The sequence below is a fragment of the Scardinius erythrophthalmus genome (assembly GCF_964197995.2).
Source record: "Scardinius erythrophthalmus genome assembly, chromosome: 21".
In the NCBI taxonomy this organism is placed as follows: domain Eukaryota; kingdom Metazoa; phylum Chordata; class Actinopteri; order Cypriniformes; family Leuciscidae; genus Scardinius; species Scardinius erythrophthalmus.
Genome location: NC_138241.1, coordinates 21,332,320 through 21,355,391, shown reverse-complemented (window position 1 = coordinate 21,355,391; position 23,072 = coordinate 21,332,320). Strand labels below are relative to the sequence as shown.

The window sequence follows — 23,072 nt, the reverse complement described above, 5'->3', positions numbered from 1 at the left end:
AGTTGTGACGAAGATGAGTTACGGATCAGATCAATACATGTCCTCGTCCTATAGAAAGATGTTCGGGGAAAACCCTCGTTTTACCGGTTCCACCTCTAGAATGAGCTCCATGTCTTCCAGCGGCTTCAGGTCTCACTCTTTATCCCGCAGCAGCGCCTCTCCCGCGGGCTACTACAAGAGATCGGGCCGGTCATCTTCCTTCTCACCGGTCCATTTCGACAGCGTGGATTTCTCTCAAACATCAGTGTTAAATAACGAGTTTAAAATCGTCAGAACCAATGAAAAGGAACAACTTCAGGGTCTCAATGACCGTTTCGCGATGTTCATCGAGAAAGTGCGCAATCTGGAGCAGCACAATCGAGTGCTGGAGACCGAGCTCGTGAGTCTGCGCCAGAGGCAGAACGAGCCGTCCAGACTCGCAGACCTCTATCAGCAGGAGATCCGCGATCTGCGAGCTCAGGTGGACGAGATAAACAATGAAAAATCACATATTATCATCGAACGAGATAGTATCGAGGAAGAACTCCAGAAACTTCGAGGGAAGTTTGAGGATGAGATGCGAGCGCGGGAGGAGGCAGAGCAGACCCTCAGATCCTACAAGAAAGATGTGGATGATGCCACCATGGTGCGCGTGGACCTGGAGAGAAAGGTCGAGTCCCTCTTGGACGAGATCAATTTTCTGAGGAAGGTGCATGATGAAGAGGTGGTGGAGTTGACAAATATGATCCAGGCAGCCCAGATATCTGTGGAAGTGGAGTTATCCAAGCCTGATCTGACCTCGGCCCTCAAAGAGATCCGTGGGCAGTATGAAACCCTCGCGTCGAAGAACCTTCAGTCTGCTGAGGAATGGTACAAATCAAAGTTTACCAGTCTCAATGAACAGGCCACTAGAACCAACGAGGCCATGAGAGCCACGAGAGAGGAGATCAATGACTACCGGCGACAACTACAGTCTAAAACCATTGAAATTGAAACCTTGCGCGGCACAAATGAATCTCTTGAGCGGCAGATCCGCGAGATGGAAGATGCGCACAATGCCGAGGTCGCAGGTTATCAGGTAAAAATTACATTTCATATTGAAGTTCAGCATGTATGAATAAACATATAGAAATGAAAAACTATTATCTATCTATCTATCTATCTATCTATCTATCTATCTATCTATCTATCTATCTATCTATCTATCTATCTATCTATCTGTCTGTCTGTCTGTCTGTATATCTATATCTGAATATCTATTCAAACAACAATGTATTATTCTTGTGGAGTCCCCTTTAAGTTGTTGTATTTTTACTTATTTTACATTTAAATGTAACTCATATTTGAATAAGTGAGTCATGTAGACTAACTCACTGGTTTCTGGAGGTTTGTTGATACAATTAACTTTTTTAGCACATTATTGAGATTTCACATACATTTTTTTATAAATATATAATGGAAAGTGTATGTTTTAGGGGCTGTGACTGTTTTGCACAATTTTTACAGGTAATAACCCATTTGCCTTCACTAGTTCATTTAAATGGTCCTGCTGTGTGACACATAAAGGTTTAAAAATATAATCATGTAATTTAATCACCCAATTATTATGAGCTCATGAAAAATGTAAGGAGTTCAGTAAAAATGTTGTTTAAAATAGTTTGAGTGGAATTATACCACATGCCACGGCTGAAACTGCTTGAAATACCATGTCAACTACCCGAAGTTCTCTGTCCATGGTGCTGAACTAATCGCACACAAGAGGTGGCCGAGGTTAATTCCACTAAGAAGAGTCTCTTGATAAAGAGGATTTTGCAAGGGAGATTTCTGCAAGGTCATGCTCACTTGCTGACAGAAACCTGAAAGACATCTTTAGTTAATACGCTGCAACATAAATAATCCAATACATTTTGACGTGAGGTTTCTCCCAGACATGATCTATGACCTTTCATCTCTTAAGAGTGAAAGAAGTGCCACTGTAAATCAGATTAGCGTCTCTGAACTTTGTGCCGAGATGGCCAGTCATTGTCAAGAGATAAAGGTTCACATCAGCTTTTAGAAGCAGGACGGTCTAATTTAGGTGCTGAGCTAAATTAAATACTCAACAGTGAGATGCTTATGTAAATGTGAAAAGTGCAAGATGCATTTCCTTATGTTTGTAATTTTATCAATATTTTTGTGCTAATGCTAATATCGCTGTATGTATTGTTTTTCAATTCCATTAACTAGGAAACAATTGGGCAGCTGGACACTGACCTTAGAAATACTAAGAGTGAAATGGCCCGTCACCTCAGAGAGTATCAGGACCTTCTGAATGTCAAGATGGCTTTAGACATTGAAATTGCCGCGTACAGGTAAAGCACCAATGATTCAATGTTATTGCACATGGAAAGAACTGATGCATGAGAATGAAAATGAATAATAACTGACCAGTCTTTGTCGATGTCCTCATAGAAAGTTACTGGAGGGTGAAGAAACCCACTTCAGTTCTGGGGTGACTTTCTCCAGCACACCCAGCATCACTTATGGGTATCAGAGCCGCTCTGCTTTCACCTCAACCCGCAATCCCAAAAAAGAGAAAGAGGAGGAGGTACACGGCAAATCCAAGGCAGCAGCCAAGCGGGAGGAAAACACGGAGGAATCCGCTGTGATTAAGAAGGCAGAAAAGAGTGATGCTGTTGATGTTAACTCTAACTAGAATATTCTGGTTGTTAAATCTAGCTTCCATAGCAATTTTCCCAGCAGTCTTTTGAGTGTTTGAGAGCAATCACTGCTATTAGCTGAAAACTGCCACTTGTTGTTTATGGTAATTGGTAACACGTTTAAGAAATTGTTATGGTGATATAATGTTTCAGAAACCATCTCTACAGTATGTTGGTTTAATACTCCAGAACGTAGGCCTTAAATATTTACTGTGTGTTTCTTAATTGTAGTTTCAGAGAGTATTTTAGTCATTTTGATGATGTTAGAACTATAAAAATGAGCCTCAGTATGGAAGGATGGCCAAGATATAGCCAGCATTAACACTGATCAAATGATTATGGATAAATTCACAATTATTTATGAAAGGTTTGTTGGAAAGCACTATGGCATATTACAAATAAGGGACCAAACCACTTAATTAACTGTAACACATGCCTTAACTACAATAAAGTCAGTAATTAAAATGTTTGTTCAGTTATGTCTTTTCATTCATAGATCACTCTCAACATCACTGATCGTTTCTGTCCCATTGAATACTTTACAGCTCTTAAAACTCACTAAAGACTCAGATTTAGCACATTTACCTGCAACTCTTTTACTTTAGGCACAGTGATCTTGATTATTATCAAGACTTTATGGTTTGACAATGTTCTGTTAGAGCTATGCTACCAGTCTTAAGTTTGGGGTCGGTAAGATAGTCAAAGAAGTCTCTCATGCTCACCAAGGCTGCATTTATTTAATCAAAAATATAGTAAAAACAGTAATATTGTGAAATATTATTAGAACCATAAATAACTGTTCTATTTTAATATATTTCAAAATGTTTTTTTATTCATATGATAGCAAAGCTTATTTTCAGAATCATTACTCCAGTCTTCAGTGTCACATGATCCTTCAGAAATCACTATTAACATGCTGATTTGCTACTTGAACATTTCTTATTATTATTATCAATGTTGAAAAAAGTTGTGCTGCTTAATATTTTTTTGTGGAATCCATGATACATTTTTTTTGGTTTCTTTGATGAATAGACAGTAAAAAAAAAGAATAAAAATTTAATTAAAGTACTTATTAAAATTAAATTAAAATCGTACTGACCCGAAATTTTTGAACATATCATCTAGTACCTGTCCAATAGCAGAAAACTGATGTCCTATTTAAAGGCTCATGGATTCTTTCTCTCCACACACAACAGTAAGAGAATTTAAAGAAATGACTACAGTATATCCTCCACACGACATGGCTACTGCTTTGCATTGTTCTAAAGGACTAATAATCAATGAAAAATATGGAAGATGCCTTCATGAATCATTGTCCAGTTAAAAAATTCAGTAAATCCGCGTTATAATCGTGCACCAAGACAGTACTGGATCTAAAATTCGCACAAGGTAAAAAGAGATATAGGGATGCCCTTAATCAGATCATGGTTAATGTTACCCATTTGTAAAACATTAAAAAGCGATATCAGATAAACAGTTTTAGACCTGCAATCCAACACACATGTTGGAGGACTGTAACTTAAGTGCAATTTTTCAGTATCTGTTCTTTACTTGAGTATTATTTTTTCTGGAAACTTTAAACTTCACTACATTTAAAAGAGAAATATCGTACTTTTTAACTCCACTACATTTCTGTCAAGGTCCTTGAGTAGAAAGTAGTAACGTCAGTCAGGGGATGATTTTGGTTGCAGGGGTTGGATTTTGGTTGGAAATGAAAGTTGGGTTGACATCAGAACCCGACTGATGTTGGTTTCGCCTGTCAACCCAATTCTCATTTTCAGCCACAACACAACATCTTTCCAACGTTGAAGATCAACGTCAATCTGATGTTGGATTCTATTAACCTGATTTTCATTTTCAACGTTGGGTTTGGTCTTCTAAATGCAAATTTTGTCATTGTTTTGGAGCACACTAGCCTATAGATAACAGTAAGGCTAACACATGTGTACTAAAAGCCAAAAAACTTTAAATAGGGCACTATTTGAGGGAACAGCCATTTGGGTGCCCGAAACTTATTGAGTGCACTTATTCAATCTGTGTTCTAGAAATAAATTTGATAATGATATAAGGGGAGGTAGGCAGGCATAGATTCAGAGGCATAAGGTAGGCTACTGTAAATATTACATGCAACAATAACAAAACAATGCATTGACATTTACTTTTGATACTTAAGTAGCCTACTTTTAAAAATAGAAGGCTACTTCTGTACTTTTACTTAAGTAAAAATCTTTACAACTTTTACTTGTAACGAAGTAATATTTGACCATTGTATCTGTACTTTCACTCAAGTAATGAAGTTGTGTACTTTGTCCACCTCTGCCTACACAATACAGTGATAAATGATGTCTGAACCGAAATCATGCAAGCTGTTTGAGGCGGTTCTCTTGGAAACCATTTTCAACAGGGTTAGTGAGCACTGAGCAGCATTTTTAAGTCTTGCACCAAGCCTCTGACTCTCCAGAGTATTTTCTGAAAATGGTTTTAACAAAGAATCTCCTACAGGGGACTAGTATAACATGAGGTGAAAGATGATTCATAACATTTAGGCTAATGCTCTATTTTAAGTGTAAATAAGACAGTCTAGCAACTTGAAATCAGCAACACACAAAGAGCAAATAAGAATTGGTCAAAATATTTCGCAAAACTAAAAAGAAGACAGAATGAAAATGAGTGCATAATAGTTGCATAGTATTTATCTGCAATAAGTTCTTGTCTGGTCATGCACAGATTTATATTTTAAAAACAAAAAATACTTCAATTTTAATATTGCAAAATATGAAAACGCATATATGAAAGCTCATTTATCCTCAAAGGCCATGTTATTACACAATATGGCAAAAAAAAGGACAAAAAAATTTCCATCTGATATTAACAAAGAAAAAAGAACCAGAAACAACCTTAAACGCCAATAGAACAGTTGAGAAGAGAAAGATGAACCAAATGTACATCTTCATTCTTGCAAAGAAAGAAATACTTAGGAATCTAACAATTTAGGTATTGTCCAGGTAGTTCAGTACCAATTTACTTTAATGCACAACACATTTAACCACAAAATGCAAAAACCAAGCAATTCAATTCATGTCAATACATTCTCTGAGTTGTAGAAGGTGTAAAAAATGACTTTGTTTCCCCCTAGCAAACATAAAAGAGCATCTACAGAAAATAACTCATCAGTGCTAATGTTTCTTAATGCATTTGGCAGAGAGAATGCTGGCATATTCTTAATCTTTTTGAGCAGAAGGCATCCAGGAAGACTCATTGAAAAGAATCATTGCATAAGATAACTGTTGTATGGTAAAATTCAGTTTAGCCCTTGAAATAAAACTACTGTGCATTGTAGTTTTCACAGTAGTTGGTCTTTCTGTATCTTCCCTCTTTACTAAGCAGGTAGAACGAGTCCGAAGTGCAGAACCAGCATGCCATCCTAAAAGGGGAGAATAAGAAATGTGTGTATTAAGGAATACAACGTATACAAGCAATGCTTTGGGCAATAAATTGCTATTTTTATTCAACAAGCGTGCATTAAATTGATAAAAATATACAGTAAAGACATTTAGATTGTTACAAAAGATTTCTAGGTTTAGAAAAAAATATTAAACAGCACAACTTCGAAAACAATAAAAATAATAATAATAATAATAAGAAATATAAAATACAAGAAATGTTTCTTGAACATCAATTCAGCATACAGTGGTGCATGTATGACATCACTTTGTAGGCCAAAACGCAGAAACGAGTTAGCATATTAGCACTTCTGGTCCACTTTTACAGCCTCATTATGCTTATAATTGTGCTTTCATAAACTATTCTAGTGATAAGTCATGGAACGGTGGTGCAGTTTGTTATAGCCTACCTTTAGCTTTTTACTTCTGGCGACTGCATTTAGGCTTCAAAATTCATAAACCTTGTGTTCATCTGTGATAATTACATTGATGGACAAAATGAGCAAGTATCATAAACTTTTGTTGATCACAGAGCTCGTTTTTAGAGATAATCCAAAAGCCTATGGGAAAACCCCGTTGGGTTTTTGTCGAGGGAATCAGTGTGATGCTAACTGCCAATTGGCCTACAAAGTGACGTCATACCTGCACCACTCTATTAAAAGTGATTTCTGAAGGATCATGTGACACTGAAGACTGGAGTAATGATGCTGAAAATTCAGCTTTGCCATCACAAAAATAAATTACATTTTTAAATATATTAAAATAGAAAATAGGTATTTTAAATTTCAATAATAGATTTTAAAGTTTTACTGTATTTTTTATCAAACAATATTTATATCGATACCTGATTAGCCACAATTAATGATCACAGATGTCATTTAAAAAAAAAAAAAGTGTTGTGTAAAGTCTTTGTGACACTCAGGGTTCCCACTCTAAACCAAATGTCAAATTCCCTGACTTTTCCCTGACTTTCACTGACTAAAAAGATGAATTTCCATGACCTATAATGAACGGCAAAACAGGCTGCTGTTTTGCGGAGCACCGAGCTGTTCTGTTTTGTAGAAAGCCTTTCTTTAAAGTGAATTTCGTTTTCTATAAATTTTATCTTAATTTTAATATATTTTTCATCAACCAATTGCCTGTATTTAATAAATGAGAAGCAAATATATAGCAGACAATGAAATCAAAGTCCGTATTATTATTTTTGCATAGGTCCCCTCAGGGGCTCCGTAGAAAGATGTGTGAAACAGCACGATAAAAAAATCGTTATAGAAAAATTACATTTTGATAAATGGAAACTAAAATTTAAAGCAACAAACTAAATTCCCTGTTATTCCATGACCCGGACAAAAAATATATAAAATTCCCTGACTTTCAATGTCTGGAATAGACCTTTTCAAATTCCGTGACATTGCAGAAATTCCATGACCCGTGGGAACCCTGGACACTTAATGACGCCTCTACAACACATATAGAGCAGGCAAAAATTGTCATTTTCCTGTATCAAAAGACAGTGTTCTGATTCTGGCTTCTCTCTTTTAACAAAAAAAAAAAAACATATAAATATCTTTTTTAGATAAAATCCTTAATACAACTAAAACTGCAAAAAAAAAATACCTTTTTCAAAAACAGTTAACTGTAAAGTGCTATTCTGAGAGGCAGCAGCACTTGAAGCTGCTGGTGAAGCTTTAATGTAATTCTGTGTGAAGAACAAGACAGGAACTGTGTAAGGCGCCTGTAGTTCACACTTATTAACAGCTTACTTCAGGCTCAATCTCTCTAAAAACATCTCAGTGAAACCGCTACTGACTTGAGCAATTCCCAGTAGCCTATGTGGCTATTGTATGTCTAGGCTGTATTTAGCCGCATTTAAATTTTATGCAGTGATGATAGGTAAAAAAAAAGCAAAAATAGCATGAAAAGCAAAAATATGAAAAAGGTATGTTATTTCACACACTCACCTGCAATGCATTTTGTCCCATGGTGTTACAAACTTCTCTCAAAGACTGGTATTGCTTAAGAAGATGATCTCCACACACAACATCAACCTGGCAAATAAAGCGCAATGCAAATTGTGATCCAAGTCTGTTTTTTTATTATTTTTAAATCCGTTATATCATTCGTCATGCAAATGCTTTTAATCTGAACAATTTGGAAAAGTTATAGCACACCTCTCCTCAAAACATTGCATGATTTGAAGTATCATTTCAGATTATAGCACATTACCAAAGTTTAATCTTGAGAGTTCACAACATATCACATATCATAAGTAAAATGAGCAACAGCAAAGACCACTAATGAAACTATTTAGAGGAGTGCTTTTTCAGTGACCCTAAAATGCCAGATGGAAATGAACTTCAATTCACCATATACAACACAGCCTCAGTCTAATCCCAAAATGATTAGACAATTTTAAGAGTGTATGTGGAGCAGAGCATAGCAGGCTGTCCTGGAGCAAAGCACACAAACGCTTGTGTTTCCTCTTTCACCTCTATCCCTGTAGATGTCCCTGGCACTATGAGATGTTCAACACCGGGCCAGATCAGACTTAGCCAGGAAAAAACCTTAAGCCAGTAATCCAGATACAACTGTTAGCCTCGCAACATGCAAGCAGCCTTCACAAACAACTGCCGCATGTGACCATGCACAGGAATATTGTAATTAATGTTTATTACCAAAAAATAAAACTTCAACTTATCCCTTTTTCAGAAAGCAGAAATGGAAAGCTTATAATTTTATAATAGCACAATAATTTGTCTATTAAAACTTGTGTATTATTTGATCTGTAAATGGTTTAAATCAACAGTTTTAGTCATGTTTAGGGTGTTAGGGTTTATGGGATTACACTGTCATGGCAGCAGTTGTAGAGTCAAATTCATTTTTGTGGTCAACTTTCTGCCACAAATGCAGTTGGTTAAGCTTAACCTGAACTGAACCCAGAATATATCTTTACAATGCCCCAAATTAACTATATACATACTATGAACAATTAACAATGAAAATAGTGTGAATACAGAAGTAGATTCCTGACTGTGAATCTACTATGCAGGATACATTGTAAATCATACAATGAATTAACATGTATTTCCTATATGGGGTAAGGGTTTGGTTTAGGGTTAGTTGCCATAATTTCCTGTTATTATCATAGTAAGTACATGTAACTTATAACAAGGACACTGTAAAATAGTGTTGACGTTTAAATATATGGATCTCAAACTGGAGACAGCTCTGTCAGTCTGCAGAAGTGACAGCTGAATAATGAAAACACGGCTCTAGATTTTCTTTTTTTAAACAGAAACACAGTTATTCACAACTGCAAGACACTCATTTCTATGCTTGACTGAGCTGTGGTTCTTTTCAAGGACTCAAATCCTTATCCAGAACTGGGATTAGAAGAAAAGTAATTAAACAGCAATGTGGCAGGATTGTTAAGTGTGACAGAGAGTCACTGAAGTGTTGAGAGTGAAAAGGAACATCCTAATAACAATTTCTTTAATCACACTTTCATAAAATGACCTATGGTAGTAACCCTAAAGACGGCAAGCAATCATTTTGCTGAATTTAGTTAGATAAGGAGACAAAAAAGAACATTTTTGCATTAAATGACTCAGCACATCTTTGCTTGGAGTGAAGGGTAGTGCCAGTCCAGTCAGTATGAATTACTGAGCGACTGGCACAGCTGAGGGGGATGTTCACCCCACATATCTTTCAGACCTCTGACATTGCAGACTGTCTGAGGCAGGATTTATGAAAGCTGTTTAAGACCAAGACTTTACCCTGATACAGAGTGCGGTTTATAATTAAAAATATGCATTGCGTTCAAAATCTGTGGGTGAGATTAAAGATAAAGGGGAAAAAAATAGCTGTTCCACCTTGCAGTTTTGACTCAGCTCCATCTTCCTCCTGATAAAAAGCTCCACATGACGGACAGTGGCTTCCCCTGACACACGCACGTACTTCCTCTCAAGGGGCTTGAGGGTGAAAATATAATCATGACAAATTCAGCAAGACCTTCAACATAATTTCAGCTCAATTCTATACAATGATTCATCTGTTTATATTTTATAAGAACAAATAATATTGCAATGTGTTGCCTGAATATAAGATGCATCATCTCATGTGGATACAGAAAAAAACATCACCACAAAAAATCCCAGCTAAATGCCGCTCTTATTTGAAGCAAAATACAATTGAAAAAAACATTACCTTATAGTTCTCAACACCCTCTTCAGCTCTATAAATCAAAGATATGCAAAAAGAAAAAAAAATGTTAGCTTGCAAATCACATTTGTGTAATAACATAAATAATAATTTATAAATAATACATCACAGAGCATTTGCAATTGTGTAAAATCAGATAATTTTTAAGCACATGGCTTCTCAACCATGGGGTTGAGAATAACTTATGAATAACAAAATGAGTCCTTGTTAATTAATTTAATACATCAATATTCTCTGTTCAAAAAGAAAAAACTGAAAACATGTAGCACTGGCCTAATCATATCAGAAATACCAGAGAAAATATCTTAGCCAGTGTACTTTGAATATTGTGTTGGACAATAGGGGGCCTTGGAGTCAAAAAGGTTGAGAACTGCTACTTTACAGTCTTTTGATTTTTAACAGTTTAGCTCCATCTAGTGAACATAACCTACATGGCATTCAGAACATTTTAAATTAAACATGTCATCAAACATTACTCCATTTACTTTCTTAATCCATGCTGCTGGCTTTATTGCACGATTCATCGGTGCATGTTATTCCAAAAACATATAACTTGTCTTTGTTATCAAAATGCAATTTGTTGCTCTGCCTCTGAAGTTATTGCACTTTAGATGCACGGACTGAAAGCCCTAGAAACAGAATAACATCACTTATATAAGCATAATCCCAATCAACATTACTGACCCCACAAACTCCAACATCAGAGACACATCTAGCTCTGAGGGAATAGTAAAAACAGACTGAGGCAGCATGTCTTTCTTCTGTCTATGATGCAGCTTCAATGGGTATGTAGATGGAGCTGCCACTAGGTGAAAAAAAAGAGAGAAAAATTAATCATAAGCACATTCAAATCTTAATATTTCTCATCATCTCAAACACTAAAACGCATGCATATACATTCAAAGAATACGCTAGTAAAGTGATTGCATTTAACAAACCTGGCTTAGGAATGTCAAGCCCTCTTCGTTTATAAAATTCACATATACGCGACCTTTCATCTTGAGAGGAAAAACACAAACAACTTATTTTCTGTAAAATGTTTCTCACATATATCTGGGATGACAAACTGGGCCAACAAATGTGTAGCAGAAGAGAGTTCAAAACTAACTTTACTAACCTCCTTCCAAATATGGAACCATCTTAAAAACAATGTCTTGTAATTGTCGGTCAGGTCTAAAAGAAAAAGGGATGAAATTTGACTCTGAGTCTGAGCTTGGCAACCATGTTAAAACATGACCAGTAATTAAACACTAAAGCACATACGAATCCCTGGGACATATGTGAGGCTATTATTGCTAATTAGACACAAGGGATTGTCCTGAATATAACTAGACTAAAACTCTAGGGATAGACCAAAACTGGTAAACAACACTACGCCCTAAACACATAGTTCACCAAGGATGAAACTGACAAGAAAAATAATAAAGAAAGAAATCAATGAAACTAAATTTACCTGATACTGTACAGTGGCTGTGTCTGGTGTACGACAATAGAGCAGTTAGGACACCTGTTGCTGTAGAAAAAATGCTTGATAATACAGCTCTTACAAACTGTTAAGGAGGAAAAAGGGCGAAAGTTAAAAAAGCAGGCGTGTTGCAAAACATTGCTGTAGATTATGGATTATATGAACAAAAAATCTATTTGATACCACTACATTGGTGGGTCAGTTGCAGGAAATGTGAACTTACAAGTGTGAAGACACTCTGTGATGGTGGTGGCATCAATGAAAAATCCATTGCAGAGGGCACAGCGAATATAGGGATAAAATTCCCTAAGAGGCAGGGAACGCTAAAAACAAAACACACACACACACACACACACACACACACACACACACACACACACACACACACACACACACACACACACATACATGTACTTATAATGTTTGTGTAAACTATACACACATTTAGATGTAAGAATGTACATTATAAATAAGTGTTTATATATATATATATATATATATATATATATATATATATATATATATATATATATATATATATATATATTTGTTCATATATGCAATTTAAACGCTTATTGTGAAAAAGTATAAGTACAAGTATTATTTACATGTAAATAAACATATTTATTAGTTGAGTAGTTAATATATGAAATAACAGCTTACACACAAGTTAAAGCACTTTTATAATAAAAACTCGACTAATTTGCTGCTTTAGTATTGTACCTCGTCGTCAGAATGTTGTTCATTAGCTCTCTGGCTCTCGTCCTCTTCGCAGAGGGAAGTGTCCGTCTGAAAGCACCCACGCGTGGATCCCTCCTCCTCCAATACAACTCCGTCCACAGTTCCGTCCATAGAGCACGCAAAGTGTGAAGCCCCTAAAATAACTGCTGGAGAACTACTACGAACGCCTGTCTGGTCTATCTTGAGAAACTGAGTGACTTCATTCGAAATGAACCGCGAATGGTTAATTTCAGGTACAAGTTTAGAAATACTTCAATTCACTTGTGCACCTTCACGGTGTGCGCGCAATACTCCACTGACGTAGTTTAATGGGGCTAGAATAAAAGTCCCCAAAGGAAAGACTAAATAAATTGATCAATTAATAAATATAAAAATGTATAAATAAATAAACAAATATATAATAAATCATTACTACAAAATATTATTATATTTTCCTTCATAGTTCGCTTATCTACTTCACACATCCAGCCCAGAACAATATGTTTATGAGATTGAGGGTCAACTGACAAAGTCTTTACAAAAGATTCATGATTCATTTAAGTTTACGGTTTGTTGTGTTAAAAAACTGACTTAATTTGAAAAGCTTTAACGAAATCTACTCTGTGTTTTAATGAACTGCATCAACACACAATATTATAAAATATAATAAATATTATATTTTTCGTCGTAGTCAAAATACACACACGACCAAGTGGACAATGGTAAAACTTTTGGTAGATCTCGCATTCGCATAATGTGCAGAATTTGTGCAGTTTGTGTTAAATAAAAAAATGTATCAGTCTGTTTAAATATTGACGGGGTTAAAAGAACGCCAAAGCATAACCCTTTCTTGAAACCTATATATTATTTAGTTGTCTATTTTTGTAATTTATGTTTTTTTTTTCTTATATTTGCTATGTGTATTGTTTTGTTAAATAAAGCATTTATAAAATGACTTCTTTTCGAAAAGGGTGTTTGAATGGAAGTTTTCTACCCTCTATCGGCACAAGAGAGGAATGACAGCAAAGATGGCGGCGCCTATGAACAACGTGGATGAAATTCGTGAGAGAGTAATATTGGGTGAATTTGGCGTAAAAAATGTAAGTTATGCACTCTACGGGATTTGTATTTATTTATATACTGTTCACTGTGTGTTCATGTCGATATAGGTTGTTTCATTCTCAGTTTAAGTATGCATAATTTATAAAACGTTGCACATGTCATGTAGGTTTCTTCGTGCATACACTGCAGTGTTTTTGTTTATTTTATTTATATGATCATGGTTAATAGCTTGTATTTCTGTAAGCTACATATGTAACTACTATTTACAGGTCCATACTACAGATTATCCAGGAAATTACCCAGGTTACGATGACACATGGGACTTTGAAAAATTCAAAAAGGTGTGAATTGTAGACTTTCCTTTTATTATAATGAATATCGTGCTGAATCGGGCGTTTAATACGTGATTGATGCAAAATGTGTATATTACTCTTCCAGAACTTCAGGATCGATATAGTTAATTCTGATGAAAACACGCTGGAGTTTGATATGATTGGAATTGACGCTTCCATCGCCAATGCTTTTCGCCGTATTTTACTTGCTGAGGTATGACCTTATTGTCTGCTCATGTACCTGTTGTATTACCATCATCATCTGTTCTTAAATCAGGAGGTGACAGTCATCATGTTCTTTGAACTGTAGTGTTTCTTCCTCATCCATTTGACTATTCAGGTCCCAACAATGGCCATTGAGAAAGTCTTCATTTACAATAACACATCGATAATTCAGGATGAGATTTTATCTCATAGGCTTGGTCTTGTGCCCATTAAAGCAGATCCTCGTCTTTTTGAGTACAGGAATTCGGGTAAGTTAATTCTGGAAGCACATGTTTAAGTGACAATTAATAAGATGATCTTGAGGAAAGTCATTTTTGTAATGGTGCCACAAATGCCAAAACTGACTGAAGTTGTTAAAGACTGTTGATTATTCTTTGTTTTCTCATAATGTAATTGATGATAGTTTGACAGCTGAGTGTGTTGTGTTTATCAGAGGATCAGGAAGGCACAGAAATTGACACAATTCAACTTCAGCTGAAGGTAAAATGCTCAAGGAATCCTAGAGCCCCAAAAGACTCTTCAGATCATAAGGAGTTATATCTCAATCACATGGGTGAGTAAAATGAGGTTTACCTTTTTAAATTAAGTTGTTTTTTTTTATGACAAAATCAGCCATTTTATTTTTTCTCCCGAGGTTTACTTTTTAATATACATTTTGTTTTCCTTGATTAATTATTTACCCTTTCTAGACCTTTTTTTGTGCCTTATAAAACTAATTTAAACTTGTAACTCATCTCTATGTTTGTTAAATGTGTTGTTCCAAACCCATATGACTTTAATTCTTCTGTGCAACTAGGGCTGCACAATTTGAGGAAACATTTAAATTGTGGGTTAAACAAGTAATAAAAACTCGGTGAGTGTTTTAGCGCAATTTTCTCACCTCATGGGATCACAACACTAAGAGATAGTAAATCTTTTCCTGGATTTTTTTTGTGCGTTCCCGAGATTAGACCTTCCTTAACATAATGCCGAAAACCCGAAGTCTCTAGGTGGTCTGGTTGAGGAGTAGATAGAAGTGCAAGATTGGTGCGCACAGACAGAACAGAAATCATGAGTTAACAATCGCAATTTTGTCCGGTGGAAAATTGCGCTAAAAAAAATGCAATTAAAACAGTCTCCACGTTTGCTCTGCTTATTTGTACGGTTGCACAGTTTGGCCTAACATTTTTTATTTCTTACTATAAAATAATAATAATTCTCATTATGAATGACTTATTATATGAAGAATTATTTTTCCTACATAAAAATGTTAAACAGAAAGAAATATTATTGTAATATTGCACTGTAAAAAATATTTTATCAAATTATTATTTTTTTTAGGACTGCTGTAAAATTACAATTCTGATATGAATGGTTGTCTTAATTTCTTCATTTTCAAAACTTAAACTATTAAGCTTCTCTTTTGTTGGCAACAGCTGGTTTGCATAAGCATTTCTCATTAGAAGTTTGGAAGATGGTTGTTGTCTTCCTGAATACATGTTATAAGTAACCCAGACTCAGAGCACACGCAGAGATGAGTTTGTGTGGATCAGCATTTACTGCGAACCGAGATGCTGAAAACGCTGGATCATGACGTCAGCTGCTTGCATGTACAGTAAATCAACATGTGCTACACACTGAAACATGCAGCTCATATATTTAAATGAATCGCAGCCGTTGCAATTTGATAATCGCATCGCAGTAAAACATATTTCAATTTAATCTGTTTTATTTACATTAATTGTACAGCCCTACATGCAACACAAAAGATGTTTGGCTGAATGTTTGTCACTGTCACCTTTCCTTATTTGGAAAAAATGATGTAATGAAAGTAAAAGGGGATTTAGACTTTCAAACACAAACATTCTGCCTAACATCTCATTTTGTGTTCCAGGAAAAAGAGTCCTACAGTTTTGGAACAACAGTTTGTGTAAATAATGAGGGTTTCACAAAGACATTAATTCCCAACCATGACAAAACATTCTAGTTATCACTGCACTGTTTTACAACATGTCACTAAACACTTGTGTTTCGTTTCAGTCTACTCAGGTGACATAAAATGGCTCCCAGTTGGAAATCAGGCCGATGTATTTGCAGATGCCAAGATTGGTCCTGTGCATGGGGACATTCTCCTGGCACAACTCCGACCAGGGCAGGAACTTGATATAGTCATGCACTGTGTCAAAGGAATAGGTGAGTAATATAAGAGGCCAAGAAGACCAAGAAGATGTTTGATTTCCAGGGAGGCATATATATATTTTTCTTTAATAAAGTTTTAGTTATTATTTAACTCGATTGTCCAATCCCTAGTTTCCTGTATATTGTTTATGAATTGTGTGATTAACTGGAGAGATTTGTTGCACCTCACAGGCAAGGATCATGCCAAGTTTTCTCCTGTGGCCACCGCAAGCTACAGACTCCTTCCTGATATCACATTATTACAGACCATTGAGGGAGAACAAGCGGAGAGGTTAAAGCGCTGCTTCTCACCTGGAGTTATTGAGCTAGAGAATGTGAACGGTAGGACTATTTCATTATATTTACATGTAGTCTTGATATTTGGTGCTTTTGTTGTTGTATTATAATCCAATAAGTATGCATTTCAGGAAGGAAGGTAGCTAAGGTTGTCAACAGTCGTTTGGACACATGCAGCAGAGAAGTTCTTCGGCATGATGACTTGAAGAACTTGGTGAAACTGGGCAGAGTGCGGGATCATTTCATATGTATGTTCGCAGCTAAAAGTGTTGCATTAGGTTTGTTTTGTGGTGATTTACCAAAGGTATTGTCACATTTTCTTCTGTGTTTTCTTTTTAGTCTCAGTGGAGTCCACAGGGATCCTCCCTCCTGATGTCCTGGTTACCGAGGCCATTAATGTCCTCATCTCTAAGTGTCAGAAGTTTCTCACAGAGCTTGATACGACAGAAATGGACTAGATGGAAGAAAATAAGGCTAGCCACAATCATCCTATAGCTTTGAATGAAATCGTGTGATTGGTTTGCTGGCATTGTACATACATTTTTAAGCTTTAGCTAAAACAAAAACCCTCCCTTAATAAGTGTGAATTCATGCAAATTCCAGCAAGGAGTTCTTTATTCAACTTAAGGTTGTAACATAACAGCATTCTGGAGATTTAAGTTTCTTTAGTCAAGTTAATCTGTTTGGTATGAGATACCAGATATAACTCAACATAATTCTGTAAATCACATATTTGACAATACATTTTGTGATATATTTATGTTTTTCCAATGTATATTAAACTTTTGTTTTTGAAAAAATTATCTTTTCTCTCAATCTTTGTAGTCAACATCTTAAAGCGCTTTGCCAGAGTCTTTTCAGCCTTAGCCCCTATATTATATTATATGTCTGAATTATTGGAATTAGGGGTGGGCGATAAGGTAAAAATATCATATCACGATTCTTTTTCATGTTGGTTTTACATGTGACTGAGCATTACAGCCAAACTAATGTCTCTATTTTAAAAACAAAGCCTTACAAGGTAACAACATATAAAATAATAAAGAACATTTAGGCCAAAGTGGCGAAGATAAAAATCTGAAGAAACAGAAAAAACTGAGACAAACTAAACCCAGAAGAACTGCGGATGCTTGAAGAAATCCTTCCTGCAAAGCTACCTGAAAAACTATGCGCAAGTGTACCTGGACAAAAGCCGTTTTAAACGCAAAGGGTCGTTACACCATATATTGATTTGAATTAGTTAATAGAAGTTAAATCATAAATAAATTCAATTTGTGATTTTATTTTTGAACGCATTCTCACTTTACAGCATTTTAACACAAGTGCCAGTACTTTTCACAGTACTGTAGCTTTGCAGGAAGGTTTCTTCAAGCATCTTGGAGACGTTCCCGCAGTTCTTCTGGATTTAGTTTGTCTCAGTTTTTTCTGTTTCTTCATGTAATCACAGACGGACTCGATGATGGTGAGATCAGATGATCCCGGCTGTTGTCAGATTCCTTGTCCATACAGAAATCTCACTGGATTATTACAATTAATGGCAAAAAGAATGTTTGGAAATGTAAACTGATATTTCCTACTGACACACTACAGCAAAAGATATAAATAACTGACTTAAAACCATTTTTTTTTTATCGTCCACGATCAAAAATCGTGATGTTCCACCCCTAATTGGAATTCTGGTAAGCCTGTGAAGAGTTTCTTGAAATTGTGACTTTCTCATTTAGGGTCATGAACATGCCTGTAAAATGTCAACACTGATGTATTTGGGAACGTGCATACAAAATTTATATTACTTTGGTGGTGGTTGAGGAGATTTCACCACTTCCATATGTAAAGTGCCAAATTATTATTACAATTATGATGTTTGTGGGTCAATATGATATTTGATTTTGTTATATCAGTTTCTTGACCACTCTGAAGGTATTTATATCTATGCATTTGGCAGACGCTTGCATTGCAGGCTGATATTTTTATTAGGTAATGCACGCTCAGTTCCCCTGGGTTTGGACCCAAAAACACACAGGCTGTGGTTTTCTATGCTTCTGTTTAAAATGTTGAAATGTTTTGAAAAATGTTAAAAGATAATAGTTACAATATTATTTATAATTTTCACAATGTATAAATTTCTTTAAAATAAAAAGTTGTTGAATATTGCAGAGCCCCGCACATGACGTGTACATACATTTTATATATTCGTTCTCTCATTTTAGTAAATTGTGGCCATGGTCCCGCATGTAGAATACAGTCTTTCTCATGGTTTTCTTTTTTTTTTATGTGTGAGAAGTATTAATGTTAAAGGTCTGCTGTTTTTACCTTTTTTTGTTAATTTTTCATAGTATTTTTGTGTGTGTGTGTGTGTGTGTCTGAATTCTATTGAATCCAATTAGGGTCAGTTTAACCCACAATAACGCTTGTACCTAATTGTAAACCTAATAAAAAATAGATTTAAACTTGTTAATATTCATAAAACAGCAATACCGTTAAAGGTATAGTTCAGTTGATGGGCCAAATTGACTTCCATAGTAATTTTTTTTCCTACTATGGAAGTCAATGTGGTCCATCAACTATTTGGTTACCGATTCTTCAAAATATCTTCTTTTGTGTTCAGCAGAAGAAAGAAATTCATACAGGTTTGGAACAACTTGAGGGTGAGTAAATGATGACAGAATTTACATTTTTTAGTGAACCATCCCTTTAAGCTAGCAGCAAAATGTGAGTGACCCGGCCATCACTCTTTGCGTGCATTTAGATTTTTTTTCCGTTTCTTTTGGGTCATTCATCTTCATAGTTTCCATATGAAAAAAAACTAAGTGTTTTCCAGTTTTATTTTGCCTGCCAGTTCTGCTCTCTATCAATGAAATCAAATTATGTATCTTGGTGAATGGTGATGGATGCAATCAAGTCAGTCTTCTGAAATGTCCTTGGATTAATTACACGTATACACTGTTTAAACACCTAATGCCAGTAGGACTAAGTAATCTAGTACTATCGGGACGTTTTCCTTTTTATCGTGGCAGTGACCTGAAAATTTGACTTTGTGTTCAGTTCAGTGAACTTACTTAGAGGTATTTATGTAGTACTTGCTTGGAAAGTTTCCATCTTGAAAATGCCTATATTTCATATACAGATCATCCCCAATAAATATGCAATGATTATTTGCCATCAGTGCTTAAAGTGCACATGCTGAGGTTCCTGTCTGCTTTGAGTTACATACAAACATGCTGACTGAATTACTAGAGCTAATGTCCAGCATATGTTGCTATTGCCAGAGGCAGATGTGTCTAAAGTAGCTTTGCATTTGCACTGTAGGGCATTGTTTGGCACAATGAGGGCTGGAGTCAGCACAATGAAAGCATTATGCGTGAAATCCTGTTTTTTCTTGCCAGATGATACAAACACCTGATGAAGTTCCTTCAGATTTATGCATGATCCAGATACTTCACTTTGCATCTAATTACTTTTGTTGACCTCAATAGGAGAAGTTCTTTGCCATTTCCACACATTAATTCTGCATTTTCCAGGTGGCCTTAGTCACATTTTGGCTTATTATTATGGGTGGGCACAACATCTGCAGTAGATCATTTTGAGCTGTATTTTATCAAACACCCGCCCACCCATAATGCTCAAGCAAATAGCTACATAATCGCACACAATGTGTACAGGACTGTTGAAATTGGGCCAGGTTGTCTTCGGAGACGGCGAGTCACAGAGGGAAGCGGCACAATAAGTGGGTCACCTTCCATTGTGCGGCTCGCATCATTAGAATGGTTCTGCTGAGACTGGTTGAGACTGGAGTCGTTTGGCACTCTCCGTTCCTCTCCATCTTGTCTCATTACTCAGCTTTGCTCTTGGCAAGCAGCGGACACCACTCGAAGCATAAAAAGACAGAAGAAAAATCTCATATCCTTGTTGGCCAGAGCTGTTGTTTATAAAACATACTGTATTTTTCTAAGCAAGCAAATTATGGTGAAAGGATCACCCAGTTCCTCGGCCCACTTGGTGGAATTTTCTTTAAAACAGTTTGACAGCTCATTAAGATAAGGCTTATTACATTTTTTGACTGTCTGGATATTACCATTTTTCCTAACTACTTCAGTTTTCCATTGCTAATAAAACAAATTGCTTTTGATTTCATGCTTATTACATATTTTGACTGTCTGGATATTACCATTTTTCCTAATTACTTCAGTTTTCCATTGCTAATAAAACAAATTGCTTTTGATTTCAACTTGGGTCAAATAATTTGACAAATGTCTCAGTCTTGGCATGAATGGCAGTGGAAGTTTAATGCAAGAATAAGGGCTGATTTTTGCCACATTAAAGAATGACGTTGCGATAATAACCTGCTTAAACCAAGCTAAACTTGTTTGCTCATCTTCCACATTGGTCAGGCAGGTCTGTTAGCTGGTATCTGAGGGGCTTTGGGCACTTTTCACCCAGCCTTAGCCAGAAAATTGCCCAACATCTTTTTAAAATCAGTCAAAAGACCAGCAAAACAGACATGGCTGGTTTAAGAAGTTTTTATTGGCTGGTTTTCACTTTTCAGCTGGTCAGGCAGGGAGAACACCTAGCTAAATAAGATAAAGGGTTGAGGATCTGTCCAAACCAGCTAAGACCAACAAACCAGCTTTTTGTTTTCCCAGCACTACCGAATCTCTCATTTGGCAATACTGCAAAAAAAAAAAAAAAAAACCTACCTAAATTAAGCTGGTTTTCTAGGCTTAGCTGGTTTAGGTTGGTCTCCCAGTCTGGTCAACCTGTTTTTCAGCAAGTTTCCCAGCCTGACTAGCTGTAAAGTGACCAGAACCCCTATAAACAAGTCCAACAGACCAGACTGGGAGTCCAGCAAACCAAATTAAGACTGATTTTAGATATTTGTATTGCAAGAGACCAGCTGTCCATCCAGATAAAAACATCTAAGCCAGGCTGGGGACCAGTTTAAACCAGCTAAGACCAGCAAACAACTTGTAGTTTTGTAGTAGACTAATGACTATCATCTGAAAAAACAAACAAACAAACAAACACTTAAAGGAGAACTCCGGTCAATTTTAACATTGAGCTCATTTTTTTGTACATTTGGAGTGCTGTCAATACAGAGAACAACGACAAAAATCGGTGTTGCCTACACCGAGTTATTCTATTTTTAAAATTTGCACCCTGTTGACTTCAATGGGGCAAGTGCTAAACCTGCTTTTAGCCTCTTAACATCCTTAATGTGTCATTACAAGTGCACAGAAAATGTGAGTGATTCCTTCAGAGTGAACACGAGTGAATCTGACTGCAGTAGATGTGAAAGATATAAAAATGATGTTATTTAAGCCAGCGCAAATACCTGTGTTTACATCCTGCGTTTTTCGGTTGAAGTCCAAAGTAGTCGATTGCCGAGTTCACACGCATAGGTTTAGTTATCTATGATCACGTGCGTGAACTCGGCAATCGACTACTTTGGACTTCAACCGAAAACAGGATGTAAACACAGGTATTTGCGCTGGCTTAAATAACATCATTTTTATATCTTTCACATCTACTGCAGTCAGATTCACTCGTGTTCACTCTGAAGGAATCACTCACATTTTCTGTGCACTTGTAATGACACATCAAGGATGTCAAGAGGCTAAAAGCAGGTTTAGTACTTGCCCCATTGAAGTCAACAGGATGCAAATTTTAAAAATAGAATAACACGGTGTAGGCAACACCGATTTTTGTCGTTGTTCTCTGTATTGACAGCACTCCAAATGTACAAAAAAATTAGCTCAATGTTAAAATTGACCGGAGTTCTCCTTTAAACTATCCTGAGCTGGTTTAAGCTGGTCTCCTAGCCTTGTCAAGCTGCTCTTCAACCAGACTGAAGAGAGCCCAATACCCTTTTAAAACCAGTCAAAAGATCAGCTTGACTAGGCTGGGAGGAGACCAGATTAGGCTGGTTTAAGATGTTTTATAAGGGCCAGGTGACCAGCTGGCATCCATCTAAAATCAGCTAAGCCAGTCTGAAAGTCCAGTTTAAACCAGCAAAGACAAATAAACCAAGTTTTTTCCTTTCCAGTTTTTTCATTTGACAATGCCATATAAACTATTCCCATTCAACATAATTAGGCAAACTCTTTGTTTCGTTTAATATACAGTCTCCGGATTCAGGATCAGTCTCCGAATGCTGATTAATGACCCATTTGGAGTGTTCTCAGATAATCTTTGCATTAAGCGACGTCCTTCCTCGTCGCAGGTCACAGGTGGCTGGGCTCCTGGGGCCCAGAATGAGTAGAGTTAATTGAACACGAGGCGCCCGTCCGCCTGCCTACGTGCTCACCGCCTGAGTGGAACTGTGTATTTCCAGTGAGTGAGAGACAGAATAATGCCGTGCCTTGTGTGCCCCGGCGAGCTATCACTGCTCTGCCGTTGCCATGGTGACAGTGCCCTCGCTGGGTACAGCGGGCTGGAGAAGTTGCTCTGGCTCTGCGTCATATTTATTCCAGTG

General features: G+C 36.4%; 3 protein-coding genes across 4 annotated transcripts; 2 read left to right on the top strand and 1 right to left on the bottom strand.

Moving 5' to 3' along the window:
• inaa (internexin neuronal intermediate filament protein, alpha a) lies at window positions 1–3,139 on the top strand. Its single transcript, XM_081351976.1, has 3 exons — window positions 1–1,057; window positions 2,206–2,330; window positions 2,431–3,139. The coding sequence occupies exons 1-3, from the start codon at window positions 14–16 to the stop codon at window positions 2,672–2,674; spliced, it is 1,413 nt and encodes a 470-aa protein (XP_081208102.1). The 5' UTR covers window positions 1–13; the 3' UTR covers window positions 2,675–3,139.
• Window positions 3,140–5,007: 1,868 nt separating this feature from the next.
• Window positions 5,008–12,869, bottom strand: pcgf6 (polycomb group ring finger 6). The gene is made up of 10 exons (XM_081350862.1): window positions 12,531–12,869; window positions 12,031–12,130; window positions 11,796–11,892; window positions 11,460–11,515; window positions 11,281–11,340; window positions 11,027–11,147; window positions 10,328–10,355; window positions 9,994–10,092; window positions 8,083–8,169; window positions 5,008–6,102 (listed from the first exon to the last, which is right to left on the bottom strand). The coding sequence occupies exons 1-10, from the start codon at window positions 12,657–12,659 to the stop codon at window positions 6,058–6,060; spliced, it is 822 nt and encodes a 273-aa protein (XP_081206988.1). The 5' UTR covers window positions 12,660–12,869; the 3' UTR covers window positions 5,008–6,057.
• polr1c (RNA polymerase I and III subunit C) lies at window positions 12,579–17,403 on the top strand. Of its 2 annotated transcripts, XM_081350860.1 has the most exons (10): window positions 12,579–12,781; window positions 13,498–13,627; window positions 13,859–13,930; window positions 14,028–14,135; window positions 14,262–14,394; window positions 14,580–14,699; window positions 16,166–16,318; window positions 16,496–16,645; window positions 16,732–16,848; window positions 16,940–17,403. In XM_081350860.1, the coding sequence occupies exons 1-10, from the start codon at window positions 12,768–12,770 to the stop codon at window positions 17,056–17,058; spliced, it is 1,116 nt and encodes a 371-aa protein (XP_081206986.1). In that variant the 5' UTR covers window positions 12,579–12,767; the 3' UTR covers window positions 17,059–17,403. The 2 variants fall into 2 exon arrangements, with proteins under 2 accessions (XP_081206986.1, XP_081206987.1); XM_081350861.1 differs by lacking the exon at window positions 12,579–12,781 and having other exon boundaries at window positions 13,510–13,627; window positions 16,732–16,829.
• Window positions 17,404–23,072: the final 5,669 nt, after the last annotated feature.